This window comes from Rhipicephalus microplus, chromosome 5 (genome assembly GCF_043290135.1).
Source record: "Rhipicephalus microplus isolate Deutch F79 chromosome 5, USDA_Rmic, whole genome shotgun sequence".
NCBI lineage: Eukaryota > Metazoa > Arthropoda > Arachnida > Ixodida > Ixodidae > Rhipicephalus > Rhipicephalus microplus.
In genome coordinates, this window is record NC_134704.1 from 91898278 (window position 1) to 91919600 (window position 21323).

The 21323-nt window shown below is 44.5% G+C and overlaps 1 protein-coding gene across 1 annotated transcript; it reads left to right on the forward strand.

The window, feature by feature from the left end:
• Positions 1-9430: 9430 nt before the first annotated feature.
• On the forward strand, positions 9431-14702 carry LOC119174348 (uncharacterized). The gene is made up of 4 exons (XM_037425214.2): positions 9431-9589; positions 10078-13453; positions 14238-14301; positions 14574-14702. The coding sequence occupies exons 1-3, from the start codon at positions 9544-9546 to the stop codon at positions 14254-14256; spliced, it is 3441 nt and encodes a 1146-aa protein (XP_037281111.2). The 5' UTR covers positions 9431-9543; the 3' UTR covers positions 14257-14301; positions 14574-14702.
• The last annotated feature ends 6621 nt before the right edge of the window (positions 14703-21323 follow it).

Here is a 21323-nt window from a genome sequence, read left to right on the forward strand (position 1 = left end):
TCAGCCCTATGGTGTTTTTTTTGTGTGACTGCAAGCTTTATATGAGGGCTTCGATTTTTGAAATCATTCTACTCGTAACTCCCCAGGACCAACACTAAGATCAAGAACATAATTAAAACTTAAAGAATTTCTTGAGAAAACACAATAGCTGCTAAACTACAATCTTGTACCTTACTGAACACAATAGCCGAATGTACTATAATTCATCTTAAAGGGCCAGTCTGACTATGCTGACAGGGCACAACGTTAACTATTCTGAAAAGAAAAGCATTCCTGTCCCTTAATGTCCCCTTTCCCTAATTATACAAGGAACAAAAAAACCCCTTCTCTGTGCACCCCTTCCCGAGTACTGGTAAGACATTTCAAAAATCAAAATATTGTATAAAATCTTGATAATAAACATAAGCGAATACATTCAAACTCATATCCAACAGGCGTTTAGTCAGATTGTTTAGTGCACTGATTTTCGTAAATGTATATTCAGGGAATATATTTCACACTCTAGGTTATTCAGAGTATTAGAAACATGAGGAACATCAGTATTAGCAACACCCGAAGCGATACGTTGATATAAAGCGCTGGTGATCACAAGAATGGTAGCAATAGACGCTGCAACATAAATCAACTTCAACGGATGACACATAACTACAATTGAAGTTAAGCCGATGTGACAGCTGTATCATAGGAGTACATATGTATTGTTTATAAAATTTGATAGCCAGCACTGCAATTAGAGGTGACGTTTCGAGCACATTAGGGTCTATTTGAAAAGTAGTTCCGAGACCTGACGTGGCTCTGTGGTATAATGCTTGATGCCCTCGCAGAATGCTGGGGTTCAATTCCTCTGCTGGGACCCTGACATTTATTCTTTTGGATTCGTCGGGTCAACACTGCTAATGTCAGTTTTTTCTTAACGCTTACGCGTTACAGTTACCCATGTGTGCTGAAACAAAAAGACTGAAGATAAAGTAATGACGCAAGAAAGCAAAAGAGACAAAGGAAAGAAAGAAATGATAAAGAAGTTAGTAGGAGCCAGGTAAATTGGGTTGGTTGAATGGTCACGCCGGCCATCGGAAACAAAACATAGACGAGAGAAAAAAACCAGTACCATAAAAAAACACATAAAGACCAAGAAGAAGAGAAAGTGATGGTAACAAAACAAAGAAAACAGTTAGAAAAGGAAGTAAGGGGGAGGTGGGAAATTATGGGGGTGAGGAGAACGAAAACAAGAAAAGGTAGAGATGGTAGAGACGAAATGAGCAAGAGAGAAAAATATTGAAAGAAACTGGAAGCTCATTAGAAATATTGAGAAACAGAGATCAATATAAAAAATACCAAGAAAAACAGAAAGAGCAATAAAGAAGATAAAGTAGAGACACATAATTAGGAATAGAGAGAGAGAAAAAAAGAAACAACAAATGCTACGAGAAAAAAAGCTACAAAAAGACACAAACAAAAAAACAAAAGAGATATGAAAAAATCCCCGCCCAAGTCCTCTGTACAAATGGTTAACCAGCGAAAGCTGAAATGTGCGGCCCTGGTGTTAAGCATTGGGTTAAACCGGCGTGGCCCTGAAGCCTTGGACATATATTGGTTACCACTCCCAGCTTGCTAATGAGGTTAGACACACGTTTGGCTTGGATTTACTACAGCGTTTATTTCAAACGTCACATATTGTACCTAGCGTGATCACGGTCACGGAGAAGTATAATCAGTGGTTAAATGCGTTTTGTAATACGTTAAACACAGTGGTTGTTCCAGAGGCACATACGGTCCCAGACGTCGCAGCGGAACGAAGTGCCGCTGGAGAAACTACAACCGAAAGTGGCATCATAGCATGGAGCAATCTCGCAATTCATAACTATCAAAACAGATGCAAGCTATCATTTTCGGCGCAATAGAAGACAGACAACACGTGAACGCACACCGGAAAACAAGGCGTATTTACAATATATCTGCAATACGCGAAAGCGTAAGCCAAAATGAAAGAGACAAACGCCCCAGATACACCAAAGTGACGTCGCTTTCCTTGGTGCCTACCGCGCTGCTTCAGTGTAGGAAGACGTGATTTTGGTGTATAGGCCACGGTCTTCTTTTCCGTCTTGACGCCTTGTTTCCCGGTGCGCCTTCACGTAACAATTTGGTGGAAAATGCTAGGTAGGAATGAATAACAGAGCTTCCCAGCAGGTGCCTAGTCGTCGCTTGAAAGATGTACCGGCAAGATTGATGCGTCAACAGCCTCACCACAAATACCGAAATCACGTCGTCTTCATTAGTGCCTCTCTCGCTGCTTCATTACGAAATAGTCATAAAAATGTCAGCAAGTAATATATATATATATATATATATATATATAAAAACCTTTTTGAAAAAAAAGAAGGCATAGGGAGCGTGTGGGTGGGGCCCCTATTTCATGGCACCACTGGATTGAGCGCCCCGCTGCGCCTGGTCGAGGAGCGCTATAGTTGCACTCCCAGGTTGTCGTTAGCGAACAAAGTATCTCACTGTTTTCATCCGGAAAATTTGTGGGCTATTTGCAGCAAGTTAATTTCGTATGGCCTGCTCTGAGATTCCAACGTTATGTGGGCGTGAGTGGGCCTGCCTCTGCACCATGGACAGCCGTCGCTGTAAATCGTGGCGTGAATTGCGTGTTTCAACTAAAGATTCGGATATGTGCGTGTTTGTACAGGCGCCAGTCATAACAGTTTCACCCGATTAGAGCAGGGTGTGGTACACTGTACTTTGGTCGCTCAAGCCGTTGGTGCGCAAGGATGTCTCGCGGTAAAGAAGGGGCTGTCGTCAGAGGGGCCGGCTACTCGGTTAGTAAAAGCACGAGCGGCGCCATTCGCTCTCTCATTGCCATCGAGTCCTGGGTGACCCGGGACCAGATGTTATCATGGTTTTGCGTTACGTCCGGCAGTAGTAAGCAAATGGAGTTGTATGGTAGTCTTTCGGTAAGAAAGAGTCTACATGCAACAATTGAATTGGTAAGAATAGGAAACGATTGTCCGAGGATATCCTCACTTTTAAGAGCAAGCGCAATGGCTCAGTCGTATTCTAGGACGCGGCTCGAGCCGTAGTGCAAGTAAGAAGGCCTTGACCCGGGGCCACTCCTACGACTGCGAACGCGTACTTGTTCGTGCTGGATAAGGTGACGTCTCTGTACACCCGTGTCCGGGTTATTCCTGAATCGCCACTGGGCTCGTGCACATCAAATATAGCGGTGTGCGCCTGTCCCTCCACTGACTTCACTCACACGTTGGAACAGCTGGCAACGAAAAGGCTGACGCTGCCACTAAGGCAGCACACCACTGTGACACGCCAGTCACCAAGGTGGTAGCCCAGTCGGATTACTCACGGCAGCGACTGCGGATGCTCCTACCAACGGCCCACCCTGAGACACGGGTGGCAAGCCACAAACCTCCACCATCCCTTCCGGAGACCGGCCTGGACAGAGAGTGGTGTTGGGCAATTTAAAATTACTTAAAAGAACATAAAGTGTTAAGCCCTGCCTGCTGCACCGAAGTTTTGCAGGCTACCTGATTAAAATAAAAAAATAATAGGACAAGATATGTCAAAGAATTCGCTTTGATAAAATAAAAGAAAAGAATAAAAGAAAAGGGTGAAACGACACCACCAGCGAAACGACAGCCGAGGGAGCGGGCCGGCAAAATCAGGGTATTTATTTTCTATTTAAAATATAAACTAATTTACATGCTATGTCTAGTCTTCGTCTTGACTGACAGCGATTCTTCTTGTTTCGTCCTCTAGTGTAAACCAATGCATAATGATTGTATCTTCGTTCCTCTTGATTACCAAAGCTTCCGTTTCCTTGTTCTTCAAGTCACCGTGTCAATCTTGCTCTTCCCGTTTGTTTTCATGATGTATTTCCTCCCGTCTTTTTCTAGGCTGGTATCTTATTTTCTAACTAATTTACCCTTCGCTAAGGTCCCCTCGTTATTGCTCTGGACAGATGAGAGCGGCCGTTGTTGCTTCGCCTGCGTACCGGCAGCGCCTGGCCTGCGGCATGCATGTATTCCGCGAATCGCTCTTCATCGCCAACGTGCTAAAGAAGTGGTGATGACGAAACGCTGCAGCATATTATTTGCTCCAGCCCTGACCTGCCACAGAGCGTTGTGTACTGGTGAGCCCCTATCATCTGCTTGGTCTACCTGCCGCAGCGATGGAAGACATACTTTCTCCCGCGCGCTCGAAGACGCAAGCCCTCCGAGCCTTCCTCAAGTACTGGGCATGTGCGGACCTCGCCGCCTTGTAGACGAAAGCTTTTGCTTCGCACTACTGACTTTGCTGACAAGACGTTCTCTTGCCATGCCATTCACTTTTTCCTTCTCCCCTCTCTCCTTTATATCATCTTTTCTTCCCCCTTCCCTGCATCCCTAAAGGTACTGAGCCATGCCCCGCGATGGGAGGCAGAAAATAGCGTCCTTTTTATCTCTTTCTCTATCATTAACCTCTCTCTCTTTCTCTCTCATGATCTCCTTCGACCTTTGTGATATCGCAAGCTCATGTTTTTTTGTATAGGGGCTACTAGAATACTTTCATGTACTTGTTTAGCCATAGACTGAAGCTCTTCTCTCGCATACTGAGGACAAACTGGACGATCTACACGACATAGCAATTTTCTCCCAGGAGCGGTTAAGGTAAGCCTTTCCCGTTGAGAAATGAGCACTACTGTGCGTAAGTCCTCGTAATCGTTGTTTATGCCGAAGGCTTACAGACGTTCTGTAGAGGTTCCAAGTAATATGTCGAGGACCACCTTGTACAATGTTCAGATCAACGCATCTAGGGTTTTTAGATCTGTTTTCCTGATCTTCTGGTAAGAGAGACTATATGTTAGCCGACTGGGGACAAAAGCCTGAAGCAGCCTAAGCAGCTCAGCTTCCTTAAAACCTTTTCGGTGATAGCTGATTCTATAAATCATACGAGAGATCTGCTTCACCGTTGTTCTTGGAGTTTTGATTGTGTGGTCCACTCGCTTGTTGCTTTTCAGCCACTGTCTAAGGACTGGAATTTTCTGAACCTCCTGGTGGCTTCCTAAAAAGAGTTTGACTGGCTAGTGGATTCGGCGGCCTCTGCCCTAGACTCTAATAAATTCAGATTTATCGGGAGCACAGCTCATCCCACTGTGGTAAGCGAATTCAACAACAGTGGTCACTGCGTCTTATAGGATTTGCTCTTTTTGTCTCAAAGAGGCACTGCTGGCCTACAAGGCTAATATAATCTGCATATAACGCATAACCTAGGCCTGAAATGCCATCGAGGCTTCTTGCTAAGCGTCTTATGCAGATTTTGAACAGAGAGGAGATAGTATCGCCTCTTGTGATCTGCCTTTTTATTGGGGGGGGGGGGGCATAGGAAAGGGATTTGAGGCCGCATTGCTTAGGCCTAATATAGCAGTGTGACAGATTAGGAAAGAGTGGATGTAGTCTTAGATCCTTCGCCCACAACCGATGTCATTTAGCTCAGATGAGGTGAGCTCGGGGGACATGTGTCAAATGCGCTTTCTAGATGAAGAGCTATGACGAGATGCTCTGGACCAACCGTGGTATTGCAAGGGACCTCTTCCCGAAGTAGCAGTAAAACGTCCTCCGCTGACAAATATTGGCAAAATGTAAACATGATAGTAGGAAAAAGGTTCTGGTCGACAGTGTAAGACGTGAGACGTGTGTGAAGCACCTTTGCAAAATATTTCCTAGAACAGGATGCCCGTGATTTTGCTGTTATATTTTGTAGGTCAGATGTTTTTTCTGCCTTCTGAATAAGAACAATTTTGGTTTTCTTCCATTATTCTAGAACCACGCCCTTCTTCCAAACGTATTCATTTAAATACCGAGTAAGCTGTTCTAGGTGTTCACTGCTCAGGTTCTGGATCATCGCGTCTGGTAACTCTTCAGGACCAGGGTCAGCGTTGCGCTTTGCTGATTGCTCTGCCGCGAATAGTTCTTCCTTGGTGATCAATGCGTCGAGCCTTGTGTTTTCTTAGCTATGACGAGCGAAAGTTAACGGGCGAGTGGTGACCGACCCTACGTACTTGTCTCGGAGCTTACTGATGAGGGCTTCATTTGTTTCTGCAGATTCCGCGGCAAGCTTCTTAAGAGTTAGCTTTGCTGCCGTTTTATTTTTACAAGGCTCAATTATGCTGCGCCGAATTGCTGATGCCTTGGAGGTATGTATGGTTTTTCGGAGTGAGTCGCGAAATTTGCCCAGCTCACCGTCTGCAACTTCTGCGCGTAAGCATTTGCCCGCTCAGATATATCAGCAATTCTATGGCGCAACTTCCTATCAAGTCGGTGTGTTTTTCATCGCTTGGTCAACCCTCTCCTGGCGTCCCACATATGTAGCAGATGTTTATCGACTACATGCGTTTCTGCGGGGAGTGCAAGCCGCTTAGTAGTTGGTTTGTGGGCCTGTCGTATGCGCATCTCCTAATCTTCAATTGATCGATTGATCGATGGATTGATTGACTGATTGATCGATCGATATGTGAGGTTTGATGTTCCAGAACAACCATATATTTATGAGAGACGCCGTAATGAAGGGCTCCGGTAATTTTGACCACCTGGTGTTCTTTAATCTGTACCCAAATTCGAACCCACGGCCGTACACAGCATTTTCGCCACCATGGAAAATACAACCACTGGAGCCGTAATTCGATCCCGTGACCTGCGGATCATCAGCCGAGCACCTTAGCCACTATACCACCTTGGCGGGGCCGTTGCCCAATCTCCAGTGCTATCCGGTAAGATTTCAGGCATTTCGGATTTCACGATGACTCAGCCAGCCAATTAATATAACATGGCCATGAGATTTCCAAAGTTTGGAGGATGCTATCGAGATACTCAAGATATAATGGTCATTTCCAATATTCTCTTCTAGGGGGCTTTAGAACACCTCATCTACATTATTTATGAATGCAAAATCAGGAAAATGTGTTTTCACTGACGCTGTTAGCTAATCTCGTCGTTACGTGATGTGGAAATACTGTACCAGAGGATTGACTCCAAGTCCGGAAATGATGCATTGGGCATACAAAGAACAGATGTGAGCCGATATGAACAGAAGGAGTAAAAACATTAGAGTCATCTCGCTACGTAAATTGAATAGCCCCTGAAGCTCTTTAACACGTGGTACATTGATGGCACGGAACATTGAACCAGAACCAGTCACCCACACTGTAGCTAAATTGTAAACCTTTGTCCAAATAATCTGTTTTAAATTTCTCGTACGCAGCAATAAGTTCTTTTTTTTCATTTAAGCAGCCTGCGCTTTTTCTTGGCCTTCTCCTATTTACAATAAGACACTTCAAGCACGATGTTTGTCCATGTTTGCCCCCCATGCGCTTCCTTCTTCGTAATTTGTAGATTACTGTCCTATATAATGGGGTTTTCCAATATGTGCGGGACGTACCTGCGCTAAGGCTTTTTGCAAACAAACAAAGCTGGCAAAAATTTTCTAGACATAGTCACTTTCACTGTTAAAATTCATATTGTTCAATGGGTGGTATTCAGTTGTCTCTCATATCAGATGGTAGAATTCATGATAAAATGATGTTAGTGCACATAGATGATTAGCAAGGAATGTATCAGACACAAAAAACACCACTTCTTCCCACTTTCGTTCTTGTGTGCCCATCGAAATTATTCCATTCTGTATTCTTAGAAACTAGCCAATTTTACATAAGTATTAAAAGGTAGTATCTCGATTTGCGACGAAGTGACTGGACTCTAATGTCTCAAGATGTCGAACAGATGTTTAGAAATGGTAGTGTTGGCAGAATGCAAGTGATGGCAACTTTTCAGTGAACTTTCTTCATGCAACTTTGGTAGTGAATATGGGTGATGAAGCCCTTAGAGAGCCTTTCACTACCACTTTTGCTAATGCGCGTGCACCGCACTTGTAACATGTTACTTTTCAGTTGCGAAATTTTCTACTATCTTGTTAGCTGGGTAGAACTGTTCTTCAGTTAAGCCAAACTCATCAATCTCACATCTGAGTTCAGACACGCGGTGCGTGTATGAACTCATATGTGAGATTCAGGAGTCAGGAGACACGCACCGCCTGTCTGAACTCAGAATGAACTCGAACTTCACAGTGCTACCTTAAGATGACAGATGCGCTGAGTACAGAATAACAGAGGAGTGCGGCTATTCTACACACTGATCAGTGAAGTGGTTGGTGTAGCCAAGGTGTGTGTGTGTGTGTGTGTGTGTTTGGGGGGGTAGGAGTGTTTAAGTGCCAACCGGCAAGCTTTAATTGTTTGATGCGTATGCGTGCAGGCACTAATACAAATATTCGCAAACATTCATGAAGTGTGGCTCAACAAGCCCCCCCCCCCCCTCACCCCAGACTAAAGTTTCCGCCTACGGCCCTCTTCTCAGGGGTTGTTGTCATATGGTATGATGCTGGGTTCAGTGTTAATTGTATGACTGCGGAGACGATCATGTGATCAAAACTGCTAAAATGTTGTGCTCTCCGAACATAAGATTGCATAGAGGGAGATAGACGAATTACAGCAAACAAAGATAAGTATATCTGCTTCTCAAGGAGTGCTATATTGTTTCAGGTTTTATATCAGATGAAGTAGGGACATTCAAGACCCTGATTGCATCGTATTTTTTTACACTCAATTTTCCTTCAAAAAGAAGGAGGGGCTTTTATAAAATCTTTCGAGAAATGTTGAGTAAGATTATCATTTTTATATTCACGTTCAGCTTGACCTGGCTGTTATAATTTGAACTACAGATGAAATATTTAGGCCTGCGTCAAATGGCCTAACTCTTGCAGTAGCAACAAAAATATCTAGATATGCATGAAATATCCTCTAGTTGCTCTTAAGTTCGTGTAACACCCTTGTTTGATATATCTAGTTATAAGAAGGTACCCTATTTTGTGAGTTGTGAATGCAGACAATAGTCATTGTGCAAAATCTCAATGTTTTCAATTTCAACTCACGAAAATTCAACAACGATGCTGTTGCTGCCCTACCTGATAGACCACGCTCTCCCCACGTCATGCACTTCGTGTAAGTCACAGTTTGTCGACCTATTACATACTTGTCTTTTTTCTTTAAAGAGTTCAAGGTTCGGCTCGAATAGCACAAGGGATAAAAGAGCAACGATAGCTACAATATACGAAGTCAATTTATTTTAAATCAACGCTTGCATCCATAGCGATAATGTATGCTCACTCTTTTCAGTTACGTCTAAGTCACTGAGTTTTAAAACAGCTATAAAAGAAAAAAGTGCGTAAAGAGACGATTATTGCCTGAAAACCGCTGTTGCGAAGCAGCAAGATATAGTGAAATGGTAGAGTAAAACTTTCTTTATTTCTTCGGTGGTGTAAGAAAAAAGCCAGTAATGTGCGCACTGAAAACAAAAAGAAGTACGCCAGGCAACAACTGGTGACAAAAAAAGTAGCCAGCTTAGCAACCACCGGGGGCATATATAGTACGACCAGCAGCATCTTTAGCTCACAACTATCGGCCGCTAACTGCTCAGGAAGGGGCTGAAGAAGCTTTCCACTATGCGGGGGATTGTCCTGGCCATCATTATCGGCCTCCTTGGCACCGGTGAGTGCTTATGTTCGAAAGAGCTTTTAAATTTTAAACTTTAGTGATTTTCATATCGCCGTTCCAAGAACCTTTGTAGCAGAGAGCTCAGTTACCTATCGAACACGCATCATTACGAATAATAGAATCTTCAGCATAATTGCACCAATCTGATTATAAACAATGTTTTGTAGATAATAGAGTATAAAACTGCAAGCTGAAGCCCCATCGTGATAACAGGGTAGCCTAAGCATCGTTGGTTGTTTACCTAATATATATAACTGCAGCTCTATACAAATGCCATGCAGACACGAAGAAATGGTTTATAGAAAACTATGTAGTAATTGACTGAGTGTAACAGTACTGAATTGAAGTGTCTTTCCTTGATTGTGTGTAGGCTTCCGTGAGTACTTTGTCGATGCGCATAACAACAAAATGCGATGACAATTTAATGCAGGAATGATACTCTTTGATAACGACACCCATAAGTAATTTCTTTCTATTTACAGCTGTTTCATCCAGAGCTGCACCATTAGGGCAATATCAAGAGCATATCAGTCTCGCATTGGAACCGACCAGTGCCTCTGGGGTGACTGCACACAATATTGCGAGTGGTCCAGGTGGAGTAGTGAGCGGCATCGCCAGCGCTACATCAAGTTCTGTTCCTAGCGCGGTTGGAAGTACCGCCAGCATCGGTGTTATAGGAACACCTTGGGGAACTACTGCCTTCCCGTATAGTTCTTTGGCAGGCTACCCGAATTTCGGGGCCTTCTCAAACCTATACGGCGGCTACTACGGGGCCCACCCGGGTTACGGCGGTGACCTGTCTCACGCTTACGGACTTTCTGGATTTTATAGCCCATGGAGATACTTGTACGGCAGTGCCTACGGATCTCTAGGTTACCCTGGTGCCCTAGGAGGACTTCTGGGAGATTATGGCGTTCGCCATGGGAGCATAGGACCTCACACAATTCTTTCGGGTCTATATGGAAGGGCCCTAGGTCTTTCAGGCCTAGATGGAACATACGCAGGATTTCTGAGAAGCCATCCTAGGTTGTCCGCTCTTGCCAGCTTGTATGGTGTGTACCCAGGTTATTTGAGCAGCTTTAGCACACTTTCTGGATCTCTAGGAACACATGGTGTTTACTCAGGACTTCACGGCCTCTATGGAAGTTCACTAGCTCTTTCAGGTCTGTATGGTAGTTATCCAGGGCTAGGACACTTGCCAGGGCTTCTGGGTGGATACTCCGGTTTGTCAAGGCTTTCTGGTCCTTACACTGGTTACCCCGGATACTTGGGACGCCTTAGTGCTCTTTCTGAATCACTCGGAACACATGGTGTTTACTCAGGACTTCACGGCCTCTATGGAAGTTCACTAGCTCTTTCAAGTCTGTATGGTAGTTATCCAGGGCTAGGACACTTGCCAGGGCTTTTGAATGGATACTCTGGTTTGTCAAGGTTTTCTTATCCTTACACTGGTTACCCGGGATACTTGGGACGCCTTAGTGATCTTTCTGAATCACTCGGAACACTTGGTGGTTACTCGGGACTTTCCGGCCTCTATGGAGCCTCAGTCGCTCTTTCAGGTCTATATGACAGCTATCCAGGGCTTTTGCGAAGATACTCAGCTTTGACAGGTTTTTCTGCTATCAACAATAGATATCCTGGCAACTTGGGAAGCCTTGCTGGACTTTCCGGACCACTGGGACCATTTAGACGTTACCCAGGACTTGATGATTTGTACGGCAGCTCACTAGCTCTCTCAGGTCTCTACGGAAGCTACCCTGGAGTCAGACACCTGTCCGGATTTTCGGGAGGATACTCCGGCTTGACAGGGCTTTCTGGTTTGTATGGCGGACACATAAGTTACCTTGGCGGTGTTAATAGTGCAAGTCCACTAGGACTACTTCGAGGCTATCCAGGACTCTCAGGCCTCTATGGAAGCTCACTTGATCTTTCAGACCTCTATGACAACCATGGTTATTATCCTGGACTTGGAGGCTTGTCAGGAATTATAGGTAGATACCCTGGTTTCACAGGTCTTTCTGGTCTCTACAGCAGTTACCCCGAGTACTTGGGACGCCTTAGTGCTCTTTCCAGGTCACTGGGACCGTTTAGTGGTTATTCGGGACTTTCCGGTCTCTATGGAAGCTCACTCGCTCTTTCAGGTCTATACGGCAGTTACCCAGGGCTTTTGGGAGGATACTTCGCGTCGACAGGTGTTTCTGCTTTAAACAGTGGATACCCTGCTTACTCGGGAAGCCTTGCTAATCTTTATGGACCACTAGGGCTACTTGCGCGTTACCCAGAGCTTGGAGGTTTGTACGGCAGCTCACTAGCTCTCTCAAACTTCTACGGAAACTACCCTAGAGTGGGACACCTGCCTGGAGTTCCGGGAAGATACTCTGGTTTGACAGGATTTTCTGGTTGGTATGACGGACACCGAAGTTACCTTGGAGGTGTTAATCTTGCAGGCCCACTAGGCGTATTTGGAGGTTATTCCCCCCTTCTAGGCCTCTATAACAGCCATAGTTATTACCCTGGTCTTGGACACTTGTCAGGACTGTTGGGAGGATACCCTAGTCTGGCAGGGCTTTCTGGTCCCTACAGTGGTTATCCCACTTACTTGGGACGCCTTAGTGCTCTTTCAGCATCACTGCGCACACTTGATGGTTATTCAGGACTTTCTGGTCTCTATGGAAGCTCACTCGCTCTTTCAGGTCTATACGGCAGTTACCCGGGGCTTTTGAGAAAATACTCAGCTTTGACCGGTTCTTCTGTTTTGAACAGTGTGTATCCTGGCTACTTCGGAGGTCTTGCTGGACATTATGGACCACTAGGGCTACTTGGACATTACCCAGATCTTCAAGCTTTGTACGGCAGCTCACTAGCTCCATCAAGATGGCACGGAAGTTACCCGAGGGTTGCACACTTGTCCGGATTTCTGGGAGGGTACTCTGACTTTACGGGACCTTTTGGTTCCTACGGTGGGCACCGAAGTTACCTTGGAGGTGTTAATATTGCAGGCCCTCTAGGACTACTTGGAAGTTATTCAAGTCTTTCAGGCCTGTATGGCAACCCCGGTTTTTACCCTAGACATGGACACTTGTCAGGACTTTTGGCAGGATACGCTTCTTCAACAGGTCTCCCAGGTTTGTACAGTAGACACCCAGGTTACTTGGGAGGCTTTGGTGGTACTTTTGGACCACTAGGACTATTTGGAGCTTACCCGGGACTTTCTAGCCTTTACGGAAGTCCACATGCCCTTTCAGGTCTGTTTGGAAGCTATCCTAGTCTCGCAAGTTTGTCAGGATTGTACGGAAGCTTTCCAGGCCTGGGAGCTTTATCGGGTCTCCTGAATGGCTACTCTGACTGGCCTTATCTTTCTGTCCATAGTGGCCTGAATGACTTATGGGGATATCCATTGGGCGGTCGTGCTGGCATATACGGCTATGGAAGTTCACTTCATCCATTCGGATACTCCAGCCTTTACGGGCTCGGAGTCGGTCCATATGGAAGTTATGGCACATACGCAACTACTCTCGGTCATTCAGGAGTGGGTACTCTGGGTGTAAATGGATATGGTCCTTTCAGTAGCTCATTTGGATTTCCTCTGAGCTATAACAACGGACTTGGTTTATATGGTCCCTTTAGTTATGGCAGACCTTTCGGAAATTACTTCAGTCCATATGGAACATCTGGAAGTTCTCTCATCTCCTCCATCCATCATAGCCCCTTAGGAACGACAATGGTATCAAGTGGTGTCTCTTCTGCTGAAGGGCCAAGTCACTCACAGCTGCCTGAGATTGTAACACCAAGCACACGTCTTGTCACACCCGCAGGCCTGCCTGAATTACCAGTAAACATGGCAGCTACTGCAAAAGGGTATGTACTGCCATTACTGCCTTCCTCGAAGTTTTGAAAATGCATGCTGTTGGTCACAAAGGTTCCCAAATATTGTTATCACCTAAATCAGTAAATTCAGCAAATTGAAGTAAAAGAAACATTAACAGAGAGAGGAAGACGACCAGATAAAATCACTATTTAACATGAAAACACTTGTGTATAAGTGTTATTCTTACAAAAAGACTTGCTTTGACAAAGCAAACATACATATAGCATATGCGCTACTTAAAAAAAAACACGTTATAAGTACGATGTATCACAAGTAGCGATAGTTTTCATCAAACACAAAAGGCTGAGGAGATATCAGGTATTAGTTTCATCAGGTGCAAGTTGTATTCGACACTATCCCTGAGATATCTGTCAGCCTTAACGAAGTGAACCAACATACTAGGTAAAGGCTTTTTGCTTTACTACGTGAGTACAGCCCAGATATATTTTTGATAAGACATTCTTCTATAGTCACAACGCCATGTAGCTCCAATTATTGGCAATAGTATTATTCTCACTGGTGAAGACACTAAGCCTGCATTCCGCAAATATTTTATTCTGAAATATATCGCACACAGTTTTTTCGCTGGATAGATGAATCTGTTTAAATCTGATTCTTAGGAATCCAATGTGACCTACTTATCTTTATTATGGCCCTTTGCTACTTGTGCATGATTCACCAGAATTAACCAAGTAAGGGCCCGGAAAAGGTGGATGGTCGAATAACCTGAACAGAAAATGGCACATACGTGTTTTTGTTGTTCTTTTTTTGCAGTGTGAAGACAATAGTCTGAGACCTCCAGTATTGCAACAAAAATCCCTGGTGGTGTTATAAACCGGTACGTTGGATGTCTTTATATTTAGCTACTTGTGTTTTCTTAAGGTGAATCAGTATTGGAAGGAGAAAGTACCAATTCTACCATGGAAATATGTTGATGCTAATGAGTGCATAGCCCATACCATTTCTTTGTGCCTAATATTAAACCTCGATTGAGTAAATTGGTGACAAAATGTAGTGACTATAGATCTTAGTTTCTTAAGATGATATTGCAGGGTCATTTTATTAAGTTTTTGAACTCATACGTAATGTATTTCTTCTTTTATTTTTCAGATCAGGAGCCGTGGTTTACCCAATTATTCATTACAGGCTGTGTTTTTGACTATATATGTGTGAAAGGGGAAGACCAGGGAAACTGGATGAACTTCCTAATTTTAAAAAATAAAGGGTCGGTTCTTGAAATCTTGGTTTTATGCGTGTTGCATGTAGTTTGCATCGAAGAGTCATACATTTTGAGCAAGGCGTATCACGTATAAAATTTGTGCATTGCTATGCTATTTACACTCATTAGTCGGAAACAAATAATAATGTGAAAATCTGGCATTATGTATTTGCAAGACTGCCTGCATCATTAAAATTACTTTGGTAATTTACGAGCAATTAAAAAGTAAGATATCCAATGGCAACTGCTTGAATAACTCAAGATCACAATTCACAGTAGGCGTCATTCTCTACAAGAAGGAGGACAATAAAGAATGCGAAGTTTACATTGTCCTGGCCTGATCGGGGTTATCTGAGCGATCATTATTACTGGCCTTCGTTTTGCCCCGGATATTTAGCCACAAATGTTTTTTTTTTGCATCTGGGAAGCTTGTTCGAGTAGAAACCACTTCCGATGCCAGCCGCGCTGATATTAAGTAAAGATATTTTAAACAAATCTCTGTTTCTCTCGCAACAAACGCACTAGAACATACACAAGGGAGTTGCCATGGCATGGGTGTGCAGCCCGAACGGCACATTGGCCCTCATTATGGTTTTGAGCATTGTATATTGTAGTATTTATTTTGCCCCGTGGACCAATAGTTGCATTCTGGCGTGCAGAGAACGGGCATGTGGTGACACACCCGGAAAGCAACGATACCTACACAAGGTTCACCTCGTCCTTCGAGGTTGTACGCTGGTGTAAGTTTCACAAAAATTGGGGGACCCTCAAGCTTCGTCTTTAAGGGTTGAACGCGATAGCTCAATCCAGCCCCTAGTTCTCCCTTGAACCACTGAGTGCATACGCTGAGTGCATGTTTTGTTACAGACATGCACACACAAACGCGCGCACAAGCACGATGTACCTATAGTAATGGTACCGGTTTTCGATCTATTTAACTGCACTTTTATAACAACTTCATAAAAATATCGAACAGTGATATAACCATATGATCTTGTAATATTAGCTGCGCGTAGGGGTGACACTTTTTTTTTGTAAAATGGTCACATTTTGTCATCCGTGTTACGTTAGTTATCTGGGAATCGTTCTACTTGTTCTTCTGGAGACCTCTTCCGGCCAGCCATAACAAGCACCGCCTTATGATTGGTGAAATGGCAACTGCAGTACTTCACTTCTTTAATGGTTTCGTGAGAATGAAAAACTAATTCTATCCAAGTTTTGTGGTTCGTTGAAATGGCATTTCTTTGAAGGGGCATAAAGAGCCTCCCACTGCCTCACAAATGGCAGCACATTATCTAGCGTTTGCTGTTTGCTTGATCAACGCCCCTGGAAAGGCATCATATGTTTCCGCTAGATTTACATAGTTGTCCATTTTGAAAGCTGTTTCAAACTTCATTATATGTGGGGTTTTACGTCCCAAAACCACCAGCAGATTATGAGAGACGCCGTAGTGGAGGGCTCCGGAAATTTCGACCACCTGGGGTTCTTCAACGCACAACCAAATCTGAGCACACGGGCCTACAACATTTCCGTCATCATCGAAAATGCAGCCGCCGCCGCCGGGATTCAATCGCTTGACCAGCTGTTTGAAAGTTCTTGTCTAATATTAGCGGTTATGGCTGCACTCTACCGGCCTTTTTTAAACGTAGCTTGAGGCCTCCCGATTGCGCCTACAATTTGCCGAATGGGCTCGTTTTCGCCGTGACACCTGTGAAAAAAACAATGCGTTAAGGAGACTCCTTCCACCACAATGCATTTCTGTAGTATTTTTTTAATCAGCTGCAGGTAACATCGTGGCTCATTCTACTTCTGGCCCTCGAATAGACCAGACGCGGGATGGCTCGCTTCTTGCGAGGTGTACAAACGGCCGACACTGGCCGGGATGAAGGTGTTTCGCGCCCTCCACCAGGCTATTGCTTTTAGGGGCGAAGCTCCTTAAAGCGGCACCCATTCGTACCTCGTCGCAGTCGTAGTGAGTAACCAGACTTATGCATTGACGTGCAAGGTGGTGCCGGTAGGTTATTTCTCCTCTGCGTTGTTGAACAATGAAAATTCGCAGCGTGCGCGTTAACTGAAACCTTAATTATCCTGTCTCTAACTCCTAATTAGCAGCCATTGGCATGTACAATGAACACTTTCTGACAAGAAAAGGTTGCTAAGTTATGCTCGCTGGGTGTAATCTTCTTGGTTTTGGAAATGTCTAGTAAGCGTTAGGCCGCAGTACTATGAAAACAGTCAACTGGTATATACCATGAACTCGAGGTAGTTAAAGGTGGGAAGTAGACACGAAGCACAAGCCGTAAGAAAATGTGCGTGTGCCACCTCTCGTTTATTCCTTGGAATCTCCGCTGGATGGTGGAGCTTCTATATATGCGGAATATACGATGAAAGATGCGAGATGGTGTTACTCGGAGTGTTGACTGGATGGATGAACGTTCACACAGACAGTTGCATGAATGAAAGCACGGATGGGTGCATGGATGGCTGGACGCATGGACGGACGCAGGGGCGAATGCATGGACGAACGCAGGGATGGACGCACGGATGAACGAGTGGACACACGAACAGATGCATGCGCGGACGGGTGGATGGACGCACGGATGGTCACAAAGACGGACGCATGGACGGACGGAAACAAGAACGAATGGGCGGACGGATGCTTCGCCCCACTCTCCATCATTCACCCCGTGAATATGCTGCCATTTTTTTTACTGCCGACATTGCCGACTGGTGAAGGAATGAACTCTGCGTTTTTCTCAACGGAGACCCTTCGAAGAGACACTATCAAATCCAAGATTTTCGAGAACAACTTGAAGATGCAGGCGTGTTCAAGGTGCGTTCCATATGAGCCATAGCTGGCTTGTCAAGTTTCGCACGTGACAGACAAAGGACACTGTGGTTGGCAAAGGTGCTTTACGTGTGAAAGGTGGTTATTGTGCAATCATTGATCGTTAGAAGCAGAAAATTACGCTGAAGATTCACTCGGTGCCTTTCCACATGCCAGGAGAGGCTCTTCTAAAGGCTCTGACTGAGTTTGGTAAAGTGAAGGACGTGCGTCTTGACGAGTGGCGTGTTCCTAGATTTGAGTTCTCAGAATCGACAACGCGAGTTGTATGGATGGTCCTAACAGAAGGCGTGACGGTGAACGAACTACCATATCTTTTCAACATTTACAATAGGTCTGTGCTTGCCATTGTGCGTGGACGAGCACCAGTTTGCTCAAAGTGCCGAATGTGTAGGCATATAAGACGTGATTGTGAGACACCGCGCTGCATGGTGTGTCGTGCTTTTGGGCATGTGAGGGATGACTGTGCTAGAACGTATGCCAGCGTTATATCGGCGTGTCTCCTGCTGTGAACGACAGGCACGAGAACATTACGGACGCCGACGAGGCAGAGACAGCGGTACCAATAACGGAAGACGGTTCTCCGCAACGCGGACCAAGTGGATGCCCTGAGTGCTTTAGCAGGTCCCCGACAGAGCCTGAGGTCACTGACGAGGAGACGACTGAAGAGCAGAACGCGGTGGAGTGGTGATCAGGAATGCGGTGACCACCATGGCTGTGGCCTGTCGGAGGATAGCGCAGCGCCGACAAAGCGTCCGAGGACAAATGCCAACTTGGCCAGTGAAATTGCACGTGATTTCAAGCAGCAACACCACGAGCGTCCGTCGTCAAGGCTGGTGGTCAAATGGGCAATACATCTGCAATGTCTCGATCGGCGTCCTCGTCACCTGTGCGCGGCGAACGGTGCAGAAAGTGAGCGTTCTGGCCCTGAGCCTGGAAGCGCACTGGTGGTGTTGAGCTAATCATGTAAGTCTGTTCACACTTTTTGAAAATGATGCGTCTGACTGCACCGATTCGCGTAGGCACGCTTAACGTATGTGGATTGTCTGCAAGGCATAAACAGTGTCACGTTAGGCGTCTCATTGAAGAAAAAAAATGGCAGCATATCCACGGAGTGAATGATGGAGAATGGGGCGAAGCATCTGTCCGTCCACTCGTTCTTGCTTCCGTCCATTCATGCGTCCGTCTGTGTGACCGTCCGTGCGTCCATACGCCCATCTGTGCGTGCGTCTGTTCGTTTGTCCACACGTTCATCTGTGCGTCCGTCCCTGCGTTCGTCCATGCATCCGCCCATGCGCCCATCGGTTGGTGCAGCCATCCGTGAGTTCATCCATGCATCTGTCTGTGCGTCCATTCGTCCATCTATTCGACACTCCAAGTACCACCATCTCGCATTTTTTCATCATATATTCCCGATATAGAAGCACCGCCATCCAGCGGACATTCCAAGAACTAAACGAGAGGTGGCACACGCACACTTTCTTACGGCTTGTGCTTCGTGTCTACTTCCCACCTTTAACGGCATCGACATCATGGCATATAGTAGTTCACTGTATTCATGGCACTGCGGCTCAACGCTCGCTAAACCTTTCTAAAGCCAAGGAGGCTACGCCCAGCGAGTATAACGTAGCAACCCGTTCTTGTCAGATAGTGCTCAATGTACATGCCAATGGCTGATAAGAGGGAATGAGAGACAGGATAATTCGGCTTTTAATACGCACGCTACAATTTTTTTATTGTTCAACAACGCACAGGAGAAATCTCCCACAGGCACCACCTTACAGGTCAAAACGTAAAACTGCTTACACACTACGACTACGACTACGAGGGATGAACGGGTGCCGCTATAAGAAGCTTCGCCCCTAAAAGACTTGGACATACTTGCTGTCCAAGAGAGAAAGGTTGAAAACGAGAGTGGAACCGACCATATGGTTGCTCATTTCAGCACGCGTTATGACGTGTGTGTTAGCCATGGAATAGGTACCTCTACACAGTGTGCCATATTTATTAAGAAATGTTTAGGCATTGTTGAAGAAACAGTGGTTACCTCTTTGTATGAAAAATTTGTTCTGTGCGATTTTATCTATGAAGAGACAAAATTCAGAATAATTTTTCTTTCGCACCAACAGACCCTCGTGATCGTTTATCTTTTTTCCAAGAACTGAGTCCTTATTTTAAAACTAATAGGCTACTGTTTGTTCTTGGAGATTTTAACAGTGTGTTCAGTGCAGATGATTTATCTAGCTGCTTAGATACCAAAGACACAGCTGTAATTACCTAAAAGATTGTATAGACAAGTATTCCCTTCAGGATTTTGCTTTCTTTGCTAAAGGCGGATTTCAGCGTCATTGTACCCGTTTTTTGGGATCTAGTTACGGAAGATTGGACAGAGCTTACGTAGTAATAAAGTTTGCAAACTTTTGTAATGATTATGGTGTTGAACAAGGCTCATTCAGTGATCACCCACTTGTTATGTTTTCATTAAGCCAAAAAGAAGCTCCTAAACGTGCATTTATATGCAGTTACCTCTTGAAGGCAAATGCCAAACTACTTAGGAACGTTAAGCATTTAGTTGTATCAAAAAAGAATTACACAAATTTAACACCCTTGCATTAGTAACTGGTCGAAAAATTGGGAATCCTTTAAATCTACTGTGAAAAAGCGCGCCATAAAAAGGGCTGCGGACATACGGTAAAAGCAACAAGTGAAGGAGAATAGTATAAAGAAGTTACTTGAGTAATACAGCAAGACAGAAACAGAAATCTCTGGATTTTACAACGAAGTTATCAGAGATATTAAAAACAAGCTCGAGGCCATCGACGTCACTGAAATCCAAGATGCAGTTGTAAGGGCTCGAGTAGTGAAGTTACTTGCTGATGAATTGCCTAATCAGCAATTTCTTACTATACGGAAAAAAATATGCACGTGCTAAAGACAATACAGAAATTGAATATAATCGTCAGTTAACGACTAAGCCAGAAGATATAAAACTGCATTTACAGAATAATATCGCGAATTATTTTTCAATCGTATACCTAAAGAAACCACCTTTGAAAAAGATTTTATAAGCCTTTTTCCAACCCTAGATCGCCAAGATACAGGAGGTTTGTTGGTTGATATAACTGCGGGAGAGATAGAAATAGTTGTAGACCAATTGCATAACAGGAAATCTCCTAACCCAGATGAGATAATGGCAGTATTCTACAAGACTTTCAAGGCAGAATTAGCCGCTGTTCTACAAAATATTTCCGCTGAATCTTTCAACAAGGGTAGCCAACCACCTTCATTCAAGAAAGCACACACTGTTTTGATGCCGAAAAGGGAAGGCCATGTAAAACAGACAATGAAACAGAAACAAAAGTTATTGGCCTACAGCCAGACCATGTCTGGCTGTAGGCCAATAATATTGACGAATGTGGACCACAAAACATTACTGAAAATTCTGGCGATGTGGTTGCAAACAGTCATATGTACACTGGTTGGCCCACACCAAACCTGTAGAAAAAGATGGAGATCAATTTTTACCAACATACATGTCACACAAAGCATATTGGACTGCTGTGACGCTGACTTCAGAAGAGTTGCAATGTCGCAAATCGATCTAGCGAAAGCTTTTGATCTAGTTTGTCACAGCATTTTGTTTATATTGTTAGAACATGTTAGCGTTGGCTCTAGGATACTGAAGGGTGTCCAGACTGCTTACGACAATTGTTCAACCAGGTTGATTGTGAACCATGAGTTAACTAGAAGAATCAATGTACGTTCATTCGTATAGCATTGATGCCCACTTTTGCCT

Coding starts and splice junctions, on each gene's coding strand:
- LOC119174348 (XM_037425214.2), top strand. CDS start 9,544: ATGCGGGGGATTGTCCTGGCCATCATTATCGGCCTCCTTGGCACCG. Junction 9,590..10,077: donor TATCGGCCTCCTTGGCACCG/GTGAGTGCTTAT, acceptor TTCTATTTACAG/CTGTTTCATCCAGAGCTGCA.